Source organism: Tenrec ecaudatus, chromosome 6 (assembly GCF_050624435.1).
Source record: "Tenrec ecaudatus isolate mTenEca1 chromosome 6, mTenEca1.hap1, whole genome shotgun sequence".
NCBI lineage: Eukaryota > Metazoa > Chordata > Mammalia > Afrosoricida > Tenrecidae > Tenrec > Tenrec ecaudatus.
The window spans coordinates 22,335,453-22,360,018 of record NC_134535.1 but is presented as its reverse complement, the minus strand read 5'-3'; the positions used below and the strand labels follow the sequence as shown (position 1 = coordinate 22,360,018).

At 49.7% G+C, this 24,566-nt stretch overlaps 1 protein-coding gene across 1 annotated transcript in view; it reads right to left on the bottom strand.

The window, feature by feature from the left end:
• NT5DC3 (5'-nucleotidase domain containing 3) overlaps nucleotides 1–24,566 on the bottom strand; it is a 58,291-nt gene that overhangs the window by 18,245 nt on the left and 15,480 nt on the right. The window contains exons 2-9 of the mRNA XM_075551084.1: nucleotides 15,748–15,932; nucleotides 7,635–7,709; nucleotides 6,891–6,946; nucleotides 3,265–3,355; nucleotides 2,572–2,709; nucleotides 1,328–1,388; nucleotides 439–541; nucleotides 196–297 (exon numbers count right to left, since the gene is read on the bottom strand). Of these exons, the coding sequence (XP_075407199.1) occupies nucleotides 196–297; nucleotides 439–541; nucleotides 1,328–1,388; nucleotides 2,572–2,709; nucleotides 3,265–3,355; nucleotides 6,891–6,946; nucleotides 7,635–7,709; nucleotides 15,748–15,932 (811 nt within the window). The remainder of the gene's footprint in view (nucleotides 1–195; nucleotides 298–438; nucleotides 542–1,327; nucleotides 1,389–2,571; nucleotides 2,710–3,264; nucleotides 3,356–6,890; nucleotides 6,947–7,634; nucleotides 7,710–15,747; nucleotides 15,933–24,566) is intronic.

Below are 24,566 nucleotides of genomic sequence, written 5' to 3'. Positions count from 1 at the left end.
CTGAGAGTCACTTCTAGCGAGGTCAGTTGTCTGCTCAGTACCAGCCTCTCCCTTCTTCAATGACCTGCTAGTAAATCCTCAGAGCGACCATCTCTGGTGCTTATGATTTCGCAACTAGCTTTCAGCAAGACACGCCACACACAGAACCATGGCGGCAAAAGAGTAAAGCTGAGCCCCCTACAGACAGATACTCACCTCCGCTTATCGTTAAAGAAGTTTGGCTTCTCGGCCTGCACGATGACCACGTCAAAGAGGTCCCTCCAGTCTTTGCCGACAATGTACCGCATCCCTTTGTCCCTGGAACAACGGGTCAGCCAGGTGAGTCTAGTGTTAAGGGGATGAGCTCTTTCTGAAACTTGCTCGCTCGGATTTTCAACCGTTTGGGGACAGACAGGATACGGGGGAGCCAGAAGCGAGCGAGGAAAGAACAGCACTCACACAAAGCTGCTGGGGCTGTTGGTGATGAGGAACATCTTCTTGCCATGGTCCGCCAGCTTGGCCAGCACCGCACGCGTCTGCTCGGCGTAGCAGATGTACTTTTCTAAGAGCAAGAGGGGAAAATCCGCACCCAGAGTCAACTTGAAACCCATCGGTCTGCGAAGATTAAGTGGGGTCAGTGGCATGGTAGGGGAACAAAAGTCTTAAGGAAGCTTGGTTCAGGGTGCCCCGAGCATCAATAAGGAGAATATCAGTACCCTGAGCACCAGAACCCAGAGTATCAGTGAGGAGAACCACAGTAAGGAGAGCAGGAGTACTCAGAGCATCGGTACCCAGAGCATCAGTGAGGAGAGCAACAGCAAGGAGAGGATCAGTACCCAGAGCATCAGTGAGGAGAGCAACAGCAAGGAGAGGATCAGTACCCAGAGCATCAGTGAGGAGAGCAACAGCAAGGAGAGGATCAGTACCCAGAGCATCAGTGAGGAGAGCAACAGCAAGGAGAGGATCAGTACCCAGAGCATCAGTGAGGAGAGCAATAGCAAGGAGAGGATCAGTACCCAGAGCCTCAGTGTGGAAAGCAACAGCAAGGAGAGGATCAGTACCCAGAGCATCAGTGAGGAGAGCAATAGCAAGGAGAGGATCAGTACCCAGAGCCTCAGTGTGGAAAGCATCAGCACCCAAAGTACCCTCTCTCTAAACAGAAAAGAGTAAAGCTGCCAGCTCTCCTCCTTCAGAGCTGGGATTACGTCACGTTCTAGAACTCGGCGTGGGCAGAAGCCCGAGACACAAAGACGCAAGGCGCACGCAGCACCTGCTCAGTCCCAGAAGGCAGGGTACAATGCGGAGGAGAAGGCTGGCGCGCACTGCAGTGATGATGCCGGGTACCTACCGATATCTGCCTCAATGGCTCTGTACATTATCCCTTTGATGTGGACGTCACGGATCGAGTCCTGGCAAGAGACACGGTTTTGTCAGTGGAAACAACCGAGAGAGCAGCCTGCCAAGCCAGGCAAACGAAACAGCATTCGTCCGCGGTCACTCCTCCCTTTAAACAGCCTGGCAGTCAGTCCAAGCACTAAAGCAGAATCTCAATTCTGGGAGCCCCTCGGGGAGAGTTTACATTTCCATAGCGACGGTGGCTGTTTCCGATGCAATTCTCCACGGGGTCCCTTGGAGAGACCATTTGGGTAAACAGTTCTGAAAAAAGTCCCCTGAGTTGAGCAGTAATTTACAAGCCATATCGTGAACATGCGGGAGAAAGATGAGGTCGCTGTTCTGAGCTGGAGTCTCAGGAACCCTGCGGAGCAGTCTGCTTTCGTGTGTCAATATGGAGCTTTTAAAAACACACATCTACCTAAAAGCATAACCGTCTACAAAGTTGTTTTTAAGGTTGAAAAAGCTTCAAGAGTATATAACACCACATGTAAATGTGAGTATAAATTAAAACTTCAATATCTATGTAGACCTCTCTCTCCAACTGGATTCTTGCATGGCTTCTGCGGGACCTTGCAGGGCCCACATGGAACCTTTGTGTGCCTCATAAAAAAGGGGTGGAGCAAACAGACTGGGCTCAACTACTAACCCATCCGTTGGCGGCTGGACTCCACCCAACAGCGCCACGGAAGAAAAGGCTGGAGAACACCTACTTCCATTCAGAGCACTCCTGGGAAGTCCGAGAGAGCAGTTCTACTCTGTGATAGGAGTCGGGAACACAGACCGCCCTGGACTCTGGCCTGGGCAGCGACAGCCCCACGGGCCACCACCTGGCTGTAAAGGCTGCTTCTATCCGTAGCACCACACCCCTGCCTGCAGGCAGGCTCTGGGGTAGCAGGGGACTGGCTAGGTACCTTTAGCAGGTACACTGACCCTGCTCCTTTTGATCAAAATGGGTTCAAAATCCAGGAAAGAGGGTAAAGACCATCTTTTTTTTTTTTTAAAGAAAACCCTGACTGCTTATCAAGTCTCTCAATGCAACATCATCTTTCCTTTGGTTTTCACGATTCAACCACGAGCCAAAGAGATCCGAGCCGAGCGACTACTGAAAATACTGAATCGGCAAAGGGGACTAGAGATTCTGTGGCTTTAAGCTAACAGGGAAGAATGCAGTCTCTTAGCCGCTGAAGCTGATACAACCTTGACATCTTTGTAGAGATGGACGGGCTCGTAGTCAATGTTGTTTTTCAGGAAGTACTCGTTCACGCAGGACAGGAGGGTCATCTCTGGCAGGGAGAAGATGTCCATGAACTGCTTCATGGTGTTTCCATGAGAACTCTGCAGACGAAGGGGAAGAACACCTTAGACACGGAAAGTGACTGGGCGGAGATGCAGCCATGCATTAGGGAGAAGCAGGAAGTGTCCATTCACGCCAGGGGATTGTGGTGGCAGGCACTCAGAACCCTCCCCCCAGATGAAATTTCCAATGATAAACAAGCCCATCAGTCGGGTAGGCAGGTTTAGACAAAGAAGCTGGGAAAGGGGACAATTCTCTGTAACAACTGAGTCCCCTCTCCAATATCATGGCTACTGGGTGCTGCCAGGTCATCCCGACGCTCAGTGATGCTCACTGCCCCATCGGGTTTGTCCTAAGGTGGAATTTTTACAGGGGCCGACCTCCAGTCTTTTCTGCCTTGGAGTGGCTGGTGGGTTTGAACTGCTGACCTTGCAGTTTGTAGCCAAGCCTTTGACCGCTGCACCCAGGGTCTCTCAAAACACAATCCCATGTTTCCGTGGTAATTCTAAACGAGCAGTAAGGGAGTCTAAGAGGCCAAACTCCTAGTTCAAGGCCATAAGGACAGAAGGAAAAATGATTAGCATCTCTATGGTTACCTTTCCATAAAAGTCACTCATCTGCTCCAAGGGCACGTGGGACCCCTCATACATTTCAATGACTTCTTCATCAGGGACAACACTGAGACCTCTGGGAAAATCAGAGAGCTGCAGTTAGAGGTCAGTGGAGGGCCGAGAGCTGCTGTCACGGCGAAGGGGGACTGTGTCACAAGGAACTGTTGTTGCTGGGTGCCATCGCGTTGGCCCCAACACATGGTGACGCACAACACCACCGAACACTGCCTGGTCCTGAGCCGTCCTCACGATGGCGACGAGGCAGCCACTGTGTCAAGCCATCCTGTTAAAGATCTTTCTCTTTTTCATGGACCCAACATGATTCTTAACCAAACACGATGTCCTTTCTAGGGACCGGCCCCTCCCAAGAACATGTCCAAAGTACGTGAGATGAAGTCTCATTGTCCTCCCTTTGAAAGCCCATTGTCCGTGCATGTTCCGAGGCGTATCTGTGGGTCCTTCTGGCAAACCTGCAGTACTCTTCCCCAGCACCGGATCTGAAACCACCAATTCCTCACCAGTCTTCCTTTCTTGTCGCTCAGCTTTCACATGTGTGTGAGGTGTCTGAAATGCCATGAGTTCATGGCTTTGGTCACGGGCACAAGAGTACTCAAAGCATCATCTTTGCCTCCTAACACTTGAAAGAGGTCTTTCAAAATAACAATCTGTGGATTATCAAGGGGTCATGAGGGAGGGAGGAGTGGGGAGGGAGGGGATAAAAAAAGAGGACCTGATGGAAAGGGCTTAAGTGGAGAGCAAATGCTTTGAGAGTGATTAGGGCAAAGAATGTGCGGATGTGCTTTATACAATTGATGTATGTATATGAATGGATTGTGATAAGAGTTGTATGAGCCCCTGATAAAATGTTTTAAAAAAAAAGAATTGTATGAGCCCCCAATAAAATGATTTAAAAAAGAAAGAGGTCTTTTGCAGCAGATTTGCAAACAACAGTGATCTGTCATTTGACGTCTTGACTGCTGCTTCCAAAGGCACTGACTGTGAATTCAAGTAAAATTAAATCCTAACAATTTCACTCTTCTCTTCACTCTTGGCTCCTCATGACGTTGCTCATAGGACAGGCAGCATTTGCCATATATGCGAGATCTTCATTCAGTATTCATTGAATTCTCTACCAACCTCAGGAGGAGCACGATTGGTCTCCCCACTTCCAGCTGAAACAGAGGCACAGAAAGACTATGGATCTTGCCCAAGGTCACACAAGCAGAAAGTGGTGGGGCAAGAATGGAGGCCAGGCGTTCTGGGTCCCAGGGCCCAAACGCTGAAACTCACATCACCTTGCCTCCCTCAACAAGGTACAGACTCGCTCCTGACTTACTTTTGGTGGTTATTTTTCTGAAGTCTAGTTTTGGAGGGTTTTTTAATAACAGAAGTGGTCATTTTTGTCTTGGTCACCCTCACTCTTGTGCCTTCCCTAAACTCAACCCTGTGCAGAAAGGTGAGGGCAAAGGACTCACGTGGCTCCCACTCATTCATGGGTGACATGCAAACAGCACAGTGTCTCAGTGAACGAAGCCCACTTATGGAAGCAGGAGGCCTGGGACCCCTGCCTGGGCCAAGGCCCCAGCTGGTTATTGAGCATGCACCGGCTGGCTTCCTCTTCAGTAAAAAGTCGCAGTGCCATCTGCCCTCTGCCTACACTGGGGAGATGCAGAGTTTCCGAGGAAGCCAGCTAAGCAGTAGGGAAGAGCACATATGGATTTCGGAGTCAGACTGGCCTGGCTCTCAGTCCAGGGACAGTGAGGGGAGCTTCCCTAAGTGTTGGTGTCCTCATCTCTCCCCCCTGGCATCTCCCACTCCCAGGCGTTCTGAGAGACAGCTCTTTCTCTACCTCTCCTCCGGGGGAGCAGGTGCTTGTGAAACAGAAACCAGTCACCAGAAATGGGAGGGGAACACCAGAAGGTGCCACAGAGGAACAGAAATAACTCAGGCAGAATTTCCGTTATACTCGTAGAAGAGCCCTCGGCCAATATTAAAATGCATACGAATCCAGTGGCCAGTGGGTTGATGGTTACTCATGGCAACTCTGTGGGTCATAGAATGTGCTCCCTCAGTTTTACAACGGCTGGTTTCTCCACAGAAGATCACCAGGCCTTTCCTCTGCGCCGCCTCTGGGTGGATTCGAACCTCCAGTCTTTCAGCTGCCAGTGGAGCATGTGAGCCATATGCACCACCCCAGGGCTCCAGAAGACAAAGTATCATTTGTGTCTTGATCTATAACTTGAACGAAAGCATGATTCCTACCTCTTTCGTTGTTTTTCTTGTTCCCATATGACTTTGGACATGTCACCAGAGGAGGCCAGTCCCTGGGGCGGGGCATCATGCTGGGTAAGGTAGAGGGTCCAGGGGGAAGACTGCCAGAAAGATGGACGGACACAGCAGCTGCCACCATGGGCCTGAGCACAACAATGGTGAGAAGGGCGCGAGGCCGGGCAGGGCTTCCTTCTGCTGGGCGCAGGGCCCTGTGAGTCAGAACCCACTCAATGACCTCTCAAAACGACGGCTAACTACTTTGTAAGAGATCAGAGTGGATTCATTAATCTTTTGTCTCTGAGCTTGATTAACCTGTTCCCAACAGGCCTTTGAAAACAAAGAAGGAACAAGGATTCCTTAACTTTGATCAAAAATCAGGCAAAGCATTGGCGCCAGACCAGATCCCTGCACTCCGGACAGTGACAATGGAGCGAACAGAGCAGCAGGCAGGCATACATACACCGCCCCGCGGGGCCACCCCCGAGAGGGTACAGAAGGCAGAGACTGACGAGTGAGAGGCCCGCTCGTGGACGCTGCCCAGGCCTTCGGCATAGGCTCACCAGCACGTGGCAGCACAGGCTGCTTCCATAGGGCCGAGTAACCAAACTTCACGGCTCAGAAGAAGACGAAGAAGGCACTGCCAGCCAGCCGCTCCTGCTGGAGGCAGCGCCCAGAAGCTGAACCACACAGGTCACTAAATACTCCTCTTAACAGAGCAGGTGAGAGGAGAATCCAACACACACACTTTTTACTTTAAACATGAATTACGAATCTAAATATAAGCCATGTCCCTGATTCCCCTGCCGAATCTGAGAATTTCCAAGATCCTTCACCTCAAGTCACAACGGCAGATGCCTGAGACCATTACTTCAGACTTTAAGTGACAGAAAGACAAAAAGGCTTCTTACCCACCCTCCCAATTACCATGGTGAGACCCAGACACTCTAAGGGACCCTCCACCCAAACGCCCTCGCCTGGATCACCAACATACCAAAGCCAGCCTGGCTCCCAGAGTCAGGGCAAGGTACCCTCCTGAGCACCCCTACTGGTCCGAGCACATCTCCACCGTCACCACTGTCCTCTGGATAACCGTGACTGCCTGGCTCCCCACCTACACCCCAAGATCGTGGAGGGCAGAGATCATGTCCTCCTCCACCCTGTAACCAAAAACCCCTAGAAGCCAGCATGGCAGTAAGCCTCAACAAGTATCTTTGAATGAGCAAGCGAAGGGTACACACACCACACCCCCCTGCTCCTCACTAAGCGCTAGTGGACCCGGAAACCCAAAGCCACTTGGTTCCTTTGAGTAAAATCAATTTCCCTCCAATTATCCTGCTTACCTGTAGACGGTTCCCAACTGGATGTAATGAAAAGCATCGATCTTCATCAAGACAGCCTTTAAAAACACAAACGTGCATAAACACAATGCACAGCAATTTGCATATTTAATAAGAACAATTCCAGGGATCATTATGAACCCTATCAACACCCGGTTGCCATAATGAAGAGGCACACTGGGTGTTATGGAAAGGTCTGCTGTTCATTAAAACACTTCACAACTCATTCATGAAACAAAACTATATATATATATATATATCTCACACACAAATGTAATATGATATATACACTATGTATACATTATATATACTAGATACACACATATTACATTATGTGATATACACATTATATACATTAGATATACATATATATTACATTATATATTACATTTTGTATGTGTTTGTGTGTATACATATATATATACACACATACACACATATATGAACTATAGAAAAGTTTACAGACACATCAAATATTTAAAATGTTATCCTGGAGTTCCATTTCTACACGACCTTTCTGAGCCGCCTCGGATGGCATCTGGCTCCACCTAAAAGCCCCGACCTGACTGGTGGCGCGTGCGGCCCCTCCCAAGCGCCCCGTGCAGCCGTGCGTCTCTGCAGGAAGACTGTCCCCAAGCTGTTGGCGCCATTCAGGTCTGCGGCCCACTGAAAAGGAGGCAAAGCCCACCTCCACGGCTGGCACGCATTCTGCTGAACGACCTAAGGGAACGCGCGGGCTCCACCTACCCGCTGCACGTCATAGTGAAGTCCGCGAATCGCAAAACTGGGGTCATACTCATACTTCTTGATTTCCGCGGGGTACTGAGAAAGAAGAATGGCAGGGGGTTAGCTAGCAATGCCCGAAGCTCAAGAGCGTGAGAAGAGTTGGGCCTGGAACACAATATGGTGGGAAACGCACTTGGGCGGCGGTGATGGGTAAAAGGGAGCAGATTCCCCCTTCCCTGGGCCTTCCCTTTGCCCGCCCGTCCCTACTAGGCGAGGCCACAGGGGGGATGGCAGAGCCTCCCTCCTTTTGCCAGCCCCCCTACCCCCACCAGGACCCCATCCCCTGTCCAGGCTTGTCCACCCAAGCACAGCATCCTTACCACCTCCAACTGCCCACGCCGCCCACTTCATCCTGCTGCCCCGGGACTCCCAGGCTTCAGGGGAAACTCCTGCAACATGTTTGCCTGCACCCCAGTGCATCTCTTCCGCCTCCGATTTCCAAGCTTTGGAGGAGGAAGAGGTAGCCGGCACCCTCTCTGTGACTAGAAGCATAGCTTCCCCAAGGACCCATTCAGGTCATGTTTGCAAACCCGGGGCCCCCACCAGTCTCATGAAGAGACTCAGGGCCGAAGTCCCTTCCACGGAGCAACTGTGGTTTTCTCATCGGGACAGCGGGCTGCAGCTCACCCACTCAGCCCAGGGCACCTCTTCTTCTCAGCATTGGGTTCCCACAACCAATTCCATGGTCCAGGGCTCTGGAGCACAGCCTGGCCTCCCTGGGCTTCCCTCTAGTTGTTAACCCATTCCTCACCTGATGCGCCTCCCCCTCTGCCCTCAGTTCTCAGAAGGAGATTGCTGGGCACCCCACAGCCTCAGGCACAAGAGGGTGCACGGTGGGGAGGGCATCAGGCCTGGAGATCACGACCCACATGCTGTCTGTCCACTGAGCACAGATCTGAGGGCAGAGTATGGGACCCTCTGGCTGGAAGGGAGGCGTCCCGGGGGGCATCGTGGTTACATGTCTACTCCTGTCAGCAGTTACAGCCTGGGAAACCCACAGAGGGTCACTGTGAGTCAACAGTGACTCGGTGGCAGGGAGTTTGGGGTTTTGGGGGGTGGACAACAACATTGGCTTGCTAATGCCCTTGCACACTCAATATACATTGTCTAATCGAATGCCTAGGCCCCTATTCAAACCCAAGGAAGCTGTCAGCCACAGGGCGCGTTCTCCACAGCCAGGTCACATCTGTGGGAGAACATTTCCTGGTACTCCCAGGCCCAACGGCAAGAGGCGGGTTTGCAAGTCAGGCTGCAGGAAGCACGGGTTCCAGTGTCCTACTTGGGCTCATGCGCTTCACGTTGGCTGAGTGCTGGGAACTCACTGCGCTGGCCTCCCCACAGGTGTGCCCAAGAATCCGTGCTCCGGGCAGTCCTTCATCGTCTGGACATACTTGGCAGCCTGCACAGACCCACGGACAGACACGAGGCTCTGTTCCTGAAAGGTGGCCAAGGAACTTTAGCACTCTGGAAGCTTCTCGGAAACTCAACAGATATGAGCACAGAATGGAAAAGGATCTATTTAAGAGCTACCACAGGGGAAGGGAGGGTTGTGTTTTTAAGTTCTTTTTATGCACCACAAACAGAACAATGCTGTTGAGGATGGTGCATGACTGGGAGGGGCTCCGATCGGCTGTACAGGGAGTCACGGTGCCTCGGAACCAACTACCAGACACCACCTAGTCACAACCCCGGCATGAAGAAGAGTGTATTCAAACCCACTTTGCTGTTGAACAGTTTAAGAGTCCAAGAACTTGCCCAGGATCACACCGCACGAGACTAGCATGCATTCGAACACAGGCGTCCCTGGCATGCCCACATTCACTCCCCGTCCCCCAACTAATAGACTCAAAATTAACTCTGAGGCTCTGTAGGGGGTGCTCATTATCGTGGAGAGCCTCAGGAAGCTTGCTGAAAGGATTCTGGTGAAGGGCGGCATGCTGAGCATTTTAGCTGAGAGAGGATGCATGGATAAAGGAGCGGTGTGCACTCTATGTGTGTCCTGTGGGAAAGTCTAGCCGTTCTTTCATTGAATGAGGCTTGTCGGGGCTCCCCAGGAGGACACAGTCAGAGCCAGCTCCATGTGTACTCACATTCCTTCTCCCCCTCCCTCCCTCTGTGTTATTCTTGGGGAGCCACACCTAAGACAAACACAGTGACTTTCAAAAGGTCCAAAGAGTATAGTCAATGACCTTGAGAATGTGGCAGAAGCCGCTGGAAAGAGTCCAAAGAGAACAACACTGTGAAGAAGAAAAGCTCAGTGGCAGACAGACCTTAAGCACCTTAAGGCCTTAAGTCCTCTGTCTCTGTGTTCTCTTCTACAAACAAAGTAGAGCAGACTGAGCCAGGTAAGACCTGGAAGGAATCAGAGCAGTCCCTGGCACGGAGCCATAGCTCAAAAACCTGAATTGCTTCATTGGATTGTAAGTGGCAAGCCGGAAGCTTCAGAGCCCCTCTAGCAGCCTCTGCTGCCTTCCCGTGCAAGTTTAGAGAGTCAGTTGACCTTGCAGGTCTCTTCCCTCATCTGTGCAGTGAAAGAGTTGGACTGGGATGACCACGCTGTTCCTCTCTTGTCCATAAACTATAGGGTTTCTATCACTCAGCCAAGTCCAAAACCCTCATGATGGACCCTGTTCCATAGATGTTCTTTGCTTCACACACATGCACACACACTCACACATACAGCATCCCTGAATTAACCGCCAACAGTAGCACCCATCCCAGGAGGCCAAGAGCTGGTCCCACAGCCATATCTTCTGCACTCATTGTCGTTTAGGAACTTTACACCAGGCTGAGTGAAACACTGGCTAATGTGCGGTATCATGAACATTACTGGTAGCCCTACAAGATAGACTTACTGGGATTCTTATTACAGTTCTTATTTAGCTCCAGCCCAGGGGGCACAGTTGGTTATAGACTGGCCTATTAGCCACAAAGTCAGCAGGTTTGAACCTAGAAGCTGCTGCATGAGAAAGATGGGGTTTTCTGCTCCTGTAAAAGTTTACAGCTTTGGGAACCCACATGGGCAGTTCCCTAAGCAGATCCGGTAGGGTTGCTATGAGTTGGAACTAACTCGATGGCAGTGGGTTTATCCTATATTAAGATGGTTCGCTGGGTGTGATAAGTACTGTAGTGACATAAAATACTAAGATTAGGGGTGCAGTGCAGTTAATTATTCCATGTGACTCTTCTAGCGATAGTCTCTTTAATGTCCACCACATGATCCTTTCCTGATGGGCTTGGGAAAGAGGAGGTAGGGGCAGATACTGTTGGGATTCAGTTGTGCGTGACTGTTCACAGGGTTAATTGTGATTGCCCTTCTGCTGGGTACAAAATGAACCATCTCAGAAGCAGGAACAGGGACCTGACTTCCAATAAAAGAAATTAAGGAGTAGAGCATGTCCTTTGGACCCAGAGATCCCTGCACAGTGAACCACCTTGACCCAGGAGACACATTAGACACCAGAGGAGCAGCCGTAGAGCAGTAACAGCAGAACCAGGGGCCAGAGCATGAGACAGAGCTGTGGACTTCATAGTCCCCAGAGCAAGCAAAGCTCAGAGCACTGGGCAGGAGGCTGGCTTGTGGATTGGGGTGCCCCTGGGCACTCAATTAGGGGAGCTGGTTTGCTGGCCAACAGAAGTGGGGCTGAGTGCCTGCAGGTTGAGGCTTATAGCAGAGTAGCATGCCCTTGAGCATTTATGCAAAAAAAAAAAAAGGCAAACTCACTTCCATCCAGCCGATGCCGACTCATAGAGACCCTCCCTATGGCACAAGGTAGAACTGCCGCCTGTGAGATTCCAGACTGTAACTGTTTACAGGAGTGAAAAGCTCCATAGGGCTCTGGAGGAGCTCAGAGTTTCAAACTGTTGACCTTTGGGATCACAGCCCGAAGTGTAACCACCAGGCCACCAGAGCCTTTACTGGCAGGTCTGAACAAGCTCTGAAACATCGCCTGAGCTGGGCAGAGGCCAAGTCAAGAGATTGAGGGCTAGAGAGAAGCCTGCCTGTGAGCACGGCAGACCGCCCTGACTGAAAAACCGTATTCTGAGCAGTTCTCACTTAAATGACTTGAATTTGGAGTACCCCAAAAAAACAGAAAAAAGCAGCTCCATTGGACAGAACTTTCATAATATGCATCCCCCCCCCTCCCAGACGAGCAGTGAGCACCTTGTTCTGAGTTAGTGTATCTAGTGGCATCGCCTAGGAAGGGTCTCACTGGTCACAGTGAAATTTTTCATGAAAGCAGTTTCACTCGAACCTTGTGTCTGTGATGGCTGATTTAAGAAAACAGTGTGAGGCTGTGAAATTTTTTCAGCTTGGGAAAAATGCCGCAGAAACTGTTGTGATGCTGAACACAGCTTCCAAGGACAGCGCTCTGGGGAAAACCCTAGTGGTTTTCTGGTTTCAAAAACGGTGAAATGAAACAAGAAAAAAAACGGTGAAATATCAATTGATGATAAACCCCATTCTGGACATCCATCAACTTCCCCAATATATGAAAATGTTGACTTGGACTGAATTTGGAGTTCATTCCACCAGGTCAGACTGTTAATCAAGCTTTCTATTTAGAGGTTCTGAAAAGACAGTGTAAGTGTGTGACAAAAAAAAATCAGACTTGTGGCAGATGGGGAACTGGTTTTGCCACCAGCACAACACACCTGCTCATGCAGCCATCTCAGTGTGCGAGTTTGGGGCAAAAAACAGCATGCCTCTCTTGCCCCACACACCTAGCCTCGCTCTGTGCACTTCTTTTTGTCTCCACAAATGAAGAGGGACATGAAAGGGCAGCGATTTGACAACAACAATGTAGAAAAGGTGAAGGGAAAAAACGAGAGGTGCTAGCAGCCATTCAAACAGATGAGTTTTAAAAATATTTCCAAGAATGGAATGGCAGATTTGACAAAAGTATTGGCATGTAAAAGTGTAATGTAGAATACTTTGAAGGTGACAAAGTTGTTTGGTAAAAAAAAAAAATGTAAATACATAGCTTTGGGGGGGAAATATCCGAATTTTGGGGGGTACCCTCTCTTACAAGCTATTAACTTCCCTAACCCCCATAACCGTGAGCACAGTCGGTGGGTTCTGTGTGGCCACGGCAATGAATTCTAGAACCCAGCAGAAAGGGAGCGAATGTTGTGTGAGACAGCAAGGGGTACCTGTGCACAGGGGCAATCAAAGCCGAGCTGTGCCACTTTGTAACCTCTCTATAAATCTCAAAAAGGTTCACTTCTAAAAAGCGAGAGGGTCCGCTTTAAATAATGAGAGGTGTCGTACAGGACAGCGGAGAATTCAAGGCATCAAGGCTGATGGGAGGCTCTGGGTTTGAGCAGCAGAAGGGACGCCAGTGACAGTGGAGCTGACATCTGGAGGGTGAAGTCCCGAATCGCCGGACATGCCCTTCTAGTCCTTGGCAGACGAATGAAACAAAACCAGGGAGACTGCTATCCCCCTAGGTTATTTCCACCTGGGAAAAGGCTGTTCTTGCTACAAAGTAAAAGGTAGCGAAGGAAGAGCTGGAATGTTTGCATTCACAGTTTAGAGAGCGGCAGAATGGCAGCTCTGCCGTGCGGCTCGCAGGCAGCTGTCTTTACATCTCTCATCGAGTCCTGGCAGGAGAAACGGCTCATTTTGTTTAATCAGAGCACGAGAATAAAATCTGCATAAGCACAATTGACTCTATTAATATGCCTGATATAATTAGCGTTAGAACGTCCCTTTTATTAAAGTCCCTGAAACAGACACAAGGGGAGTGAGATTTCAATGATCTTCAACTGAGACGCTCTCCTCATCGTGACAATTACACCTTTTATTTTTCCATCTATTTCATCTCTCTCCACCCCCAAAATTCTCTAAAGTTTGAATTTGCATGAAGATCTTCCTTTTCATCTGAACAATGAACACTGAAGTAGGGAGGGAAGGTGTGGCCAGTCCTGCGATGGGCCTCAGGATGAGGGGAGAGAGCTCCGGAGTGCTGGAAACAAACAGATCTAAGTTCAAAGCCTGGTTCTGCTGCCTGCAGCTCTGGCCCACAGCCTTGAACTACGGCTCAACTCCTTAACCTCAGTCTCCTCAGCTGTGAAGCAGAGGCCCCCACGTGTGGGACTGATACGAAGATTAGAAATAAGAATCAGAGCATGGCTCACATGGCCTGAGTGTTTTCTATGTGACAGGCATCAGCTCATGTCAGGATGGCCGGGCACTACAGGGAGAGCTCTGTTACTACACTTGCTATAAAGAGGAGGAAACGAAGGCCACCGAAATCACGTGAGCTGCTCAAGATGACATAGGAAATAAGTGGGAAAAACCAATGCTTGAATCTGTACTTTTTGGGGGGCAGGGGTTTACAGAGGACTCAAATCACTCAATTTTGAGTCACAGAAATTGAGGTCAGACAACCTTGGTATAGAAAGCCAACACCCAAAAGGCTGGGGACTGGGGTGCTGACTGTCAGTCTGGAGAGCAAAGGCATAATCATTTTGCTCCCACACTACGCTCTCCTTGTGGTCCAAGGAAAGGCCCCACGTCTGATAGACAAGAGCGCGTGTGTCTGGAACAGCTGGGGAGATGCAGCTGGGAGGCATGTGGCTGCACGGTTTCACACCTAGACGGGAAGCGCCGTCCACTGGCTGTTGGAATGAATGGCAGGAGCGAAGGTAATTTTTGGTCAAGGCCATTTCTGCATTGGAAGAGGACGAAATGGGTGGCTTATTCAATCCTCGGATAACCAAGAGCCGATGGGACCAGGAAAGAGACGGGATGAAATGGTCAGGACCGGAAACGAATGGGACGTTGGCTGCGTGAATAAGCAGTGTGCCATCCTGAATCGGGGAGGAGAGCGTCTCCCTTCGGGTCATGGCCTCACGTTTGGGAAGGCGTAGCACATGAAAGAAGGGTGACCCTGACAATGAGAATAATGTCCAATAGGACCAAGGAGACCAGCTGAAGAGACCATGAACGAGCAGCCTGGAAAGAAAGGAAAGTCTTAGAAGGCCCAATGAGGCTTATCTATATAACACCAGCCCAGGATAAACCTGAGACCCACATGAGCAAGTATAACAAGATCCGTTTCAATAATTTAGTGTCTGGTTATACAATCACCCACCCCCCAAGTGCACCCTCATTGGCAAACTCTTTCAAGCACTTGGCTGAACAAGCACCTTTTTTTGGCCATGCACCAATTCCCTCAGGCAGAGTTAGATGGCCCCGCCAACCCCTGGGTGTCTCAGCTCTCTGTGCCCCCCAGACCTCTGTCCAAGCCTCCCCCATCTGGCTCCATCACTTAGCCACCCACATGGCTCACTCCCCCATGTGACTGCTGTTTGTAACAGACCCAGAGAGGCACTCGAGACAGGCAAAGGGAGAGGAGAGAGGGGGAAGAGGAGAGAAGAAAACAGATTCCTGGTGAAAGTTTTTCAACCCTTTAGGAAAACTTGATGGCCAGTCAAACCATCCCCAGCCCCCCTCAGGTAGTATAGTCCAGTCCGAGATTGAGACTCAGGCTCCATTTCTAAGGGTGTTCTGGGGGAGCCACAAACAGGCCACAAGACCTTCAAGGACGTGCCCCACCCTGGTTCCTGGTCCACACTGGAGGAAAGAAGGCTAAGGGCTAGGGTGTCTTGCTCCCACTGTAAGGTCTCCACAAGGCTGCGCCTCCGAAGACATCCAAAATACTATCTAGGTGGGTTAAAATAAGCAACTCTGATCAGGGCCCTGAAGACATCCAAAACACTCTACATTTAAAAATAAAGCAATTCCAAGGGCAAAAGACGGCTGGTCATTTGCCACGTCATCCAGCCTGCAGGAACTATGTCACTGCTCTGTAAGACCCAGGGCATCAACATCTGCCTACAGCTTAGTCTCCGCCTGTCTTGCCTGTCAGGCAAAACTTCTATCAACGTGACAGCTGAAGATTATTTTTAAAAACAACTGCCTTGCAGATTTCGTGATTTGGGACGAAACCGACTCTAGTCACTCATTCAGCACGGACCGACTTCTCCAGGCCCAGCAATGGGATCATGGCATCAGCTCCCAGAGGCTGCTCGTCACGCACCGAGTCAGACAAAGGAGGGTGCTTACCCGGTGCTCATTGATGAGGAGGTCCCGGGCCGCATTAAATATCAGCGTGTGGAGGTGCTTGGAGTAAAACACCAAAGTGTAATCATAATCGAAGCCGTAGATCTCAATATCTGACAGGCTCATCTCATTGTTTGAGAAAATGGCGTCTGGATTCAGCAAGTTGCTCATGATTGAAGGAACCAAATCTGGAAATGAAGAAGAGACACATTGTACAGACGCATTGTACCGTGGGAGATAGAGAGGTCAGCGTGGCATTTAAACAAAATGAGTCCACTCGAGTGCAAAGGATAACTTGTTCCACCTTGCAGATTATACAGCATGAAAGAAGCTAGTCACAAAGGGTCATGTCCTGAGTGATTCCATTTCTATGGGCTGGCCGGCCCAGGCAAACTCTACGAGTCAGAAAGATGGGGAGTAAGGACTAGGCGTCCAGGTGGTGCAGTGGTTATGTATTGGGCTGCAATCCGCAAGATCAGCAGTTCAAAACCACCAGCTGGCCCAATGAAGAAAGATGGGCTTTCCATTCCCATAAACAGTTAAGGTTTCAGAAATTCACAGGGGCAGCTCTACCCTGTCCTACAGGGTCACTATTGAGCAAGCATCACCTGGGTGCCTTGCGTAATGGCTAGCAGATTGCAAGGAGGTTGGGAAGGGGAGGGTGTTAGGGAGATGAAGTGTTCTAAATTAGAATGTGGTGATGGTGTGGCAGGTTGCTAGATTAGGAATAAAGGGCAGGGGCGTCTTCCCAAATGCCTGCCCTAGCGGAAATCAGCTGGCAGGGCCACAATAACGGGCTTGCAAAGCAATCAGTCACACTAATTAGACACCTATGGGAAAATTCAGAACTGAGCATGCCCACACCCTAGTCACCTACGCCCAGGTGAGAGGTACACCTGGGCGCACAGACTAGACACCAGCGACATATCACACAGGTGCACCTGAACACAGCCAATAAGATTACCCAACACCCTCAACCATGCCTCCGCAGCCAGTGGGAAGGGCAGGGGGATAAAAGCTGTAGGCAGGCAGGTCCAGGATCTCTCCTCTTGTCCAGGTGCTCTCTGCAAGCCCAGGTGGGAATCTCTCCCAAGTATGTGGTAAGTGCAAGGGCCTGCGGGACCTCTTGGGCCTCGTCCTCTTGGTCTCTGGGGATTTTCCTGCTCCTGGTTCCTCAGAAGTGTTTTCGGGCTCCTGTTCCAGTATTCTTTTCATATGAATTTTTTTTTGCACTCTCTAGAAGTAGCCATCCGTAGTCGCCAGACAAGCGCCCGCACAGTCCCCAGAGTGGTCTTGTATGCTTTCCAGAAATAGTGTGTACTTTTTGAGACTGCAACTCCTGAAACTTTCACTTCCCTCATAAAAGTTACTTGGAGTTACAAAAGTGTGTCTGCCACCTGACTTCTTTCAGCGTTTTGAAGAACCCAGGTAAACCACCCCAGAAACCTAACAGTGTATAACTCTATGAACATACTACCCACCATTGAAAGGTATGCTTTGAATGGGTGGCATGTAATGTTATCTCAATAAAGCTGAAGGAAGGAGCCCTGGTGGCATAGGGGGTTAACACACTGAGCTAACTGCAAGGTCAGCAGTTCAAACCCACCAACTGCTCACCATGAAAAAGAGGTTCTCTCGTCCCATAAAAGATTTACAGCCTCAGAAACCCACCGGGGCAGTTCTGTCCTGTCTTATAGAGTCACCATGAGTTGGAATCAACTCACTGGCACTGGGTTTGGGGTCTGTGTTAGTCCAGGATGGCTAGAGAAACAAATTCATAGACACTCATATGTGTCTAAGAAAGAGTTTTATATCAAAGGGTAATTGTACATTAAGAAAACATTCCAGTCCAGTTCAAGTCCATAAGTCTGATACTGGCCCATATGTCCAACACCAGTCTATAAATTCCTCTTCGGACTCACGCAACACAGGCAATGACACTGAATGCAGTAAGATCACAGGCCAGAGGGTGGAAACTCTTGTGGATCCAGTGGCAGTGGAAGCATATCAGGACTGGTGTGGGTCACCACATGGCTCCTCCAGCTCCAGGACGCTGGCTCCCTCAGCATAGCGCCATATGGCTTGTCAGCAGGGAGATAAAGCAGAAAGAGTGTGTGTCCCGCCTCCAGGGAAGAAGACAGGAGTTCCCAGAAACCTCAGGAGAAGGCCACGCCCACACAGAGGCCTCACTGGCTATGACCTGATTGACAGGCTAGACTCCGCCACTATAACCTATTTAACACGTTGACAAGAAAGTATGTAACGACCACAGGATTAAAAAATACTAATGGCTTGCTTCAACATCACGACAAGATCTGTCTTTGCTTAAAAAATCCATAATTATTAGATGTTTTAGAATATAAAAATGTACAAATGGTCAAGTTTAATATTACATATCATCTCAATAGCCCCAAAAAACTATTAACATTTGATGGATATGCTATCAATAATTTTTCATATCTAGATTTTAAACTAGTGACCTCATACTAGTTTTGTATACCCAGTGCCATCAAGTCAATTCCAACTCATAGTGACACTATATAAGGTTTCCGAGGTGGTATATCTTTACAGAAGCAAATAGCCTCATCTTCCTCCCATGGAGTGGTTGGTGGGTTTGAACCACCAACCTTGCAGTTAGTAGTTCAGCGCTTAGCTGACAGGAAATAGTGCTGTATAAATTTAGTATTTTACTATGACTATGGAGTCTTTGGGTGGGGCAAATGACTTATGGACTCGGCTGCAAGCCAAAAGGTAAGGGGTTCTAGTCCATTCAGAGCAAGAAAGGCCTTTCCAAAAAGACAGCCAAGGAGAAGCCTATGTGTGGGAAGCTGAGGACCTGGAAGAAAGTGTGTGTGACCTGCTCCCAGCACTCGTGACCGCAGGGCTCCGCCAGCCAGCCCAATGAAAGGCACACAGCGAGAGGCCCCCCGCAATGGAAAGTGGCAGTGCACATGTTTCTCCGAATCCGCCCTCCATAAGCTGATGATATGAAGCTGTCTCCTACAGATGCCTGGCTCCGCACATCCACAGCTAAAAGATGCCTATCTCTAAGAGGATTCACTCCCTGTCTCTCTTATTCTTAAAGAGCTCTTCGCACCTCTTGTCTCTGCCAAGCCTCGTGTTCCCTTTAGAGTATTCCTCTTGAGGGCTCAGGATATTCTAGATGAACACACTGCCCACTTTAGTGTGTGTGTATTAACAAGAGGTTTGCAGGCCTCAATACTATAAAACCCTGTTGTGGAATAAACTCTGGGCTCTCTTCTCTGAATAATGGATTGGGGGAGTCCCCTGTGTTCCACTATCTATCCTCTTTATCTCCTTCTATAATGGCGCTTTCCACTGTGGGTCTGGACTCACATGGAACCCAGTTTTCCGAATCCGACACTCAGGTGGTGGCCAAGAGGCAAGAGATTGGTTACCATGACTAATTCCACAACATAAGGGACTTCTTCAAATGTTCTTCTTTACACTATAAAACCATCCCACAAGCTGGCCGATGGCTCTGTGCTATACACCTGGGTTTTTCTCTATGTACTACAAGTAACTGGGCAGCCAGCACTGCTTGGATCATCTCTGTCTGCCTGTCAGGCATTGCCTTCTGACGTATTAGACGTGGGAGACGACCTGGCAGGTCCATCAGGGCCCACAGGCTCCAAGGCCAATTCCACAATTTCTCTATGGAGCAGTTCTAACCATTCATAAGAACGGCTCTGGCATGACCTTTATTCTTTCTTCCTTGGAAGTCTTCCAAAAAGCCATTCTAGCTTACAATTACCATTTCTAAAAATCGAAGATGCCATATGAAGCCAGTGATTTTTCTCTCTATCTTGAAATAATTAGCTATTTTCTCATTCTAGGGTTAATTTCAGGCACCCTGGTGGTATAGGGGTTCGGTGTTAGGCTGCTAATGGCAAGGCAAACACTTTGAAACCACCAGCCGCTCCTCGGAAGATAGGGCTTTCTAATCCCGTAAAGAGTTATGGTCTCCGAAACCGACGAGGGCAGTTCTACCCTGTCCTCCAGGGTTATCATGAGTCGGCATTGACTCAATGGCAGCGAGAGAAATAATTTCACCATTGTAAACAACCAAGCAAATGTAGATGATAACGCAAGTGGGTTCCAACTCTTGGGGACCCATGTGTTGCAGAAGCTCCAGGACAGTTTCTTCACTGTAATCTTGACAGGCACAGATCACCAGGCATTGCTTCTGCGGTACCACCGTGGAAATTCCAACCACAAACTTCCAGGTTAGTAGCCGAGTGCAAACCACGTGCACCACCCCAGAGACTGACTTTCATCACGGCTACCAATCAGTCCCCTGACCCATGAGAATGAGGAAAGCTAGAAAGGGCTGCGATCGCCTAAGTCGGTCCCCAAGTGAGAGAAATCAACAGCCGCCGCCACCGCCCACCCCCCCCCCCCTTCAGCTTTCTCATCACACTGCTGAGAGCTGGGCTGCATTGTTCACCGCAGGTCTCCAGGAAGCCTGAAGATGCCATCCTGAACATCCTTCTCCGCTTCTGAGGAACACAGCTAGGGAGTCACGCAATTTCTCATTCTCCCCCCATGACGGCGAAAAAAGAAGGAAGCTGACAGAAGAAGGCATTTCACCATTATCAGGTGAGTCAGAGGATGGATGCCAAAAAGCAGGAAGCAGCTCTCTGGAGCCTAAGGATGACAGGGAAATGGATGAGTTAGGTGGCATCTCAGACCAGATGAGTCTGCGGGGACCCTTACTGGGGTGAAAGGGAGGATGCGTGGTGGAACAGATATGTTTCTAAGGACAAAGGAGAAGTACAGTATTCTCATCCAGCTCATCATGTAGAAGGTAATCAATTTAGCAGGGAGGCTCTCACCACGCACTACTATGTGGACCGCCATCCGATTTGCCAAAAGGACAGCATTCCAAGGCTGTAATCTGTTCAGAAGCAGACCGCCACGTCTTTCTCCTGAGGAGCGGCTGGTGGGTTTGAACCCCCAACATCACACGGTTATCGTATGGACTGTCATCCTATTTTGTTAACAGGGTAGTATTCTGTCACCTTCCATGATGTGTGTGCACCAATGGTTACTTGAAACAGCTCCTAAGTAGACAACGGCCTCAGAGAGGTATCTTTCTGGAGGCAGGCGCAAAACAACCAGCACAGAAGTCAAACTGTCTGCCTCTCACTGCTGTGCATAGCAGAACTGGCCCCAGAAACGATGTCAAAGGCTGTGATTTTTCTAGTTGTGTTAGGCCAGGTTGACTAGAGAAACAAACCCAGGGACGCTCCTATATATAGAAGAACTTTCTATCAAGGAGTAACTGTGCAACAATGAAACATCCCAGCTCAGTCCAACTCAAGTCCATAAATCTGATACTAGTCCCTAAGTCCGTCTTCAGACTCAGAAGTCACAGCAATGATGCAGAGTGTAAGAACATCACCAGCCGGTGGGTGCAAAGTCTTGTGGATTCAACAGCGGTGGATGCACCTCCAGGGCTGGCACAGGTCTCAGTGTGGCTCAAGAGGAAAGTGCAAGGTGGGGTTGGGGACAGGGAGGAGAGGTTCCCAGGACCCTCATGAGAAAGTCACGCCCACAAGAAGGTGCCATCAGGCTATTACCTGATTCACAAGCTAGACTCCACCCCCACACTTTTTTTTAACTTCAAGTTGACACAAAAGTATCTGACTACCATGCCAGTGTATTCAGAAACATAGCTACCCTAGAGGGCAGAAGACAAAGTAGAACTGTTCTTTAAAGCATCTGCATATTGAAAAGCAAGGACATGACTTTGAGGGCCAAGGTGTGCCTGACCCAAGCCATGGTATTTTCAATCGCCTCATATGCATGTGAAAGATGGAAATAAGGAAGACTGAAGAAGAACCAATGCATTTGAATTGTGGTTATGAAGAAGAATGTTGAAAGGACCCCAAAAGAACAAAAAAAGATCTGTCTTGGAAAAAGTACAACCAGAATACCTTAGAGGCAAGGATGGAGACATCATCAGCAGGGAACAGTGGCTGGAGAAGGATATCATGCTTGATAAATAAAGGGGCCCTGAGGAAGAGGAAGGTCCCTAGATGAGCTGGACTGACACGGTGGCTACCACAATGGGCTCAAACATAAAACGATCGTGAGGGCGGTGCAGGGCCAGGCAATGTTTCATTTGTTCGACACAGGGTCGCTATAGACTGGAGCAGACTCGATGGCACTGATCAACAATAATCTTTTCAGCAGCGGACATCGCATCTCGCGTCTGAGGAGCCGCTGGTGGGTTTGAACTGTCGTCGCCCTTCTGGCTAGCAGCCAAGCACTTACCCCACTACACCAGTGGGGCTCCTCATTCCCATTTCCAAACCCACTGATGCCAAGTAGATTCCAACTCATAGTGACCCTTGTACGACAAGGAGGAACTGACCCGAGAACAGAATTTCCAAACTTCGGTGCTACTGCTGTTAGACAGGGGGCAGCTGACAGCAAGGTTAGTGTTCACACCCTCCAGCCACTCCTGGGGAGACAGAGGAGGCTGCTTGTGCCTGTACCTATCCACAGTCTCAGAAATCCTAAGGAGCAGTTCTACTCTGTGCTGTCAGGATGCTGAGTCATAATCAACTCAAGGACCATGAATTTGGTTTGGGTTTGAACCTTTAGGGAAGCAGGCTGTAACAGGGGTGGGTGTGAACTGCCAATCTTTGGCTAGCAAAAGCATTTAACCACTGTGTGACCAGTGCTCCTTAGTTCCCATTTGGGCACTTCCTTAAAGCCAAGCCTTTCTAACTCCATAAGGAATTTCAAAGCCAGGGAATGCCAATGTGTGACTGAGTAAACTAAACCCCCACTGACTGAACCTGGAGCCGACTGGAAACGCAGTCAAGATTCACCAACCACTGCTTTTCCTCGCTGGTTTCTTCAACCGAAACTTTGGCTTTGATTTTCCTTAAAAAAAAAAAAAATGGGGGCATATCTGGAAAAGCCAAGCCACCACTGCCCTGAGCGCTCCAGTATCCAACGCCCAAGACCTTCTGCCTTTACGTAATTCATGGCCCCCCCCCCCCCCCCCCCGCGACGCTGCTATTTACGGACTGAGAAAACACCACATCCTCCGCTGGATGCTGTACGTAAGTAACTCGGGATCCCTGGCTGAGTGGCCCAAGGCTCCACTTTCACCAACGACCTTCCCCAGAGGAGTCCTAAGCGCATGTTTAAATCAGAAGGGTAAATTTAGAATGGGAGCTGGCCATCAGCCCCGCTGCCCTTCTCCTGCCAGGGGAGGGACTGGGAAGCCCTCAAGGAAAAACTCCTTGCCTGGAAAGTCATGACGCCCCGAACACGATGTGGTCACTTCCCCGGGATGGAGGGAGGGCCATGCGCCATGCATCACATGCACAGTATCACCTACAAGCCCGGCCCCTCCTCCACTCGTGGGCAACCAGCCCGCAAGAGGTCAAGAGCCCCATGCAAAATCCATCACAAGGAGAAAAGAATGTCCTGTCTGAACAATTGAGGGGTCAGTTATGCCCAAGACAGAAACAAGAGTGGGAAGAGATTTATATGACGTAAATCTCGGGTCACAGATGGGGACAGCAAGACTATCCGACTGCTGGGAGACAATGGGAAAGCCAGCGCTGGTGTTGACTTAGCCCAAGTGCAGACAGGAACCCAGTTCCACACAGCCGCTCAGAAATGAAGGCTGTGTCTTTCAGCAGATGGTGCAGCCAGGCAGCAGCCTGCAGGTACCCTCAAGAACCCCCCATTTCCCATCCACAAATCCCCCCCAGACCATCTGGAACTGTGAACCACCTCTGGGGCAGGCTTGTGAGCCCGTGGCTCTGTCTGTCTGGGGGTTAAGACCACTGTGGAAGACCAGGGGCCTGTGGGTGTTACAAACGCCAGGCCACTGACCAAAAGGCTGGTGGTTCTGGTGGTGTGCTTCCAAAAGACTCACAACCATTGAAACCTCCAAGGATCACATGTCAACACAGTCTCCACAGGGCCTCTGGGAGCCAAAGTCTGCTCAGTGGGACCAGTCGGTAGCTATGGAAGAATGCCCTCCCTTGTTTAAATACCTATCTTTATCACTGAGAGAGAAGAGAGCATGAATGCTATCATGCATACTCAAACAAACGTTGTTAAACTACATAAAGATTTGTGCTTAAGAAATCCGAGAGTGCTTTTTTAAAACAAGATGGTGGGGGGAAATATAATTTAAGAAAACTAATTGTTCTATACCCTTTGTGCACACCCCATGTAGACTCTTTGCTAAGTGTTTCGGTCCTTTCTCCTGTCCAGACATGCTCTGTGACTCGCCGGTCACAAAGACGCTGGGCCCAGCAGTGCCTAGCACCCTCTGTGGTACAGCAGTGTGCTGGGACAGGAACAAGGTCACACAGCAAAAATCCACATCCTGAATGGTGTCAAAAAAGGTCCCAGATACCCTCGGGAAGCCCGTGTAACTATCACTCAGCCCTTGGGTATCGAACCAAAAATGAAACTCACAGTCAGAAGAACTGCCCATTTGAGTTTCTGAGACCCTAATTCTTTAAGGGAATAAAAAGCCCCATTTTTCACCCTTGGGTACACAGCATTGGAAGTTCCCAAAGTTTCATCCACGCTTGCTCTTGGCCCTATCCCAGCAACTCATCAGGTACAGACACAGGGGTAAAAGCAGTGGGAAGGCACTCTGAGAGTCCACAGGCTTCCCTGTGGGAAGGACCAGGGCAGTAAGGCCAGGGTTGTACGACCATCACATGCTCCCTGGTAGGCGACTGGCTTTTCTCTCCTTCCACGCATAGACAAGAGTTTGTGGGTGCCCCGCTGCCCTCCCATCCCCAGCTCAGGCC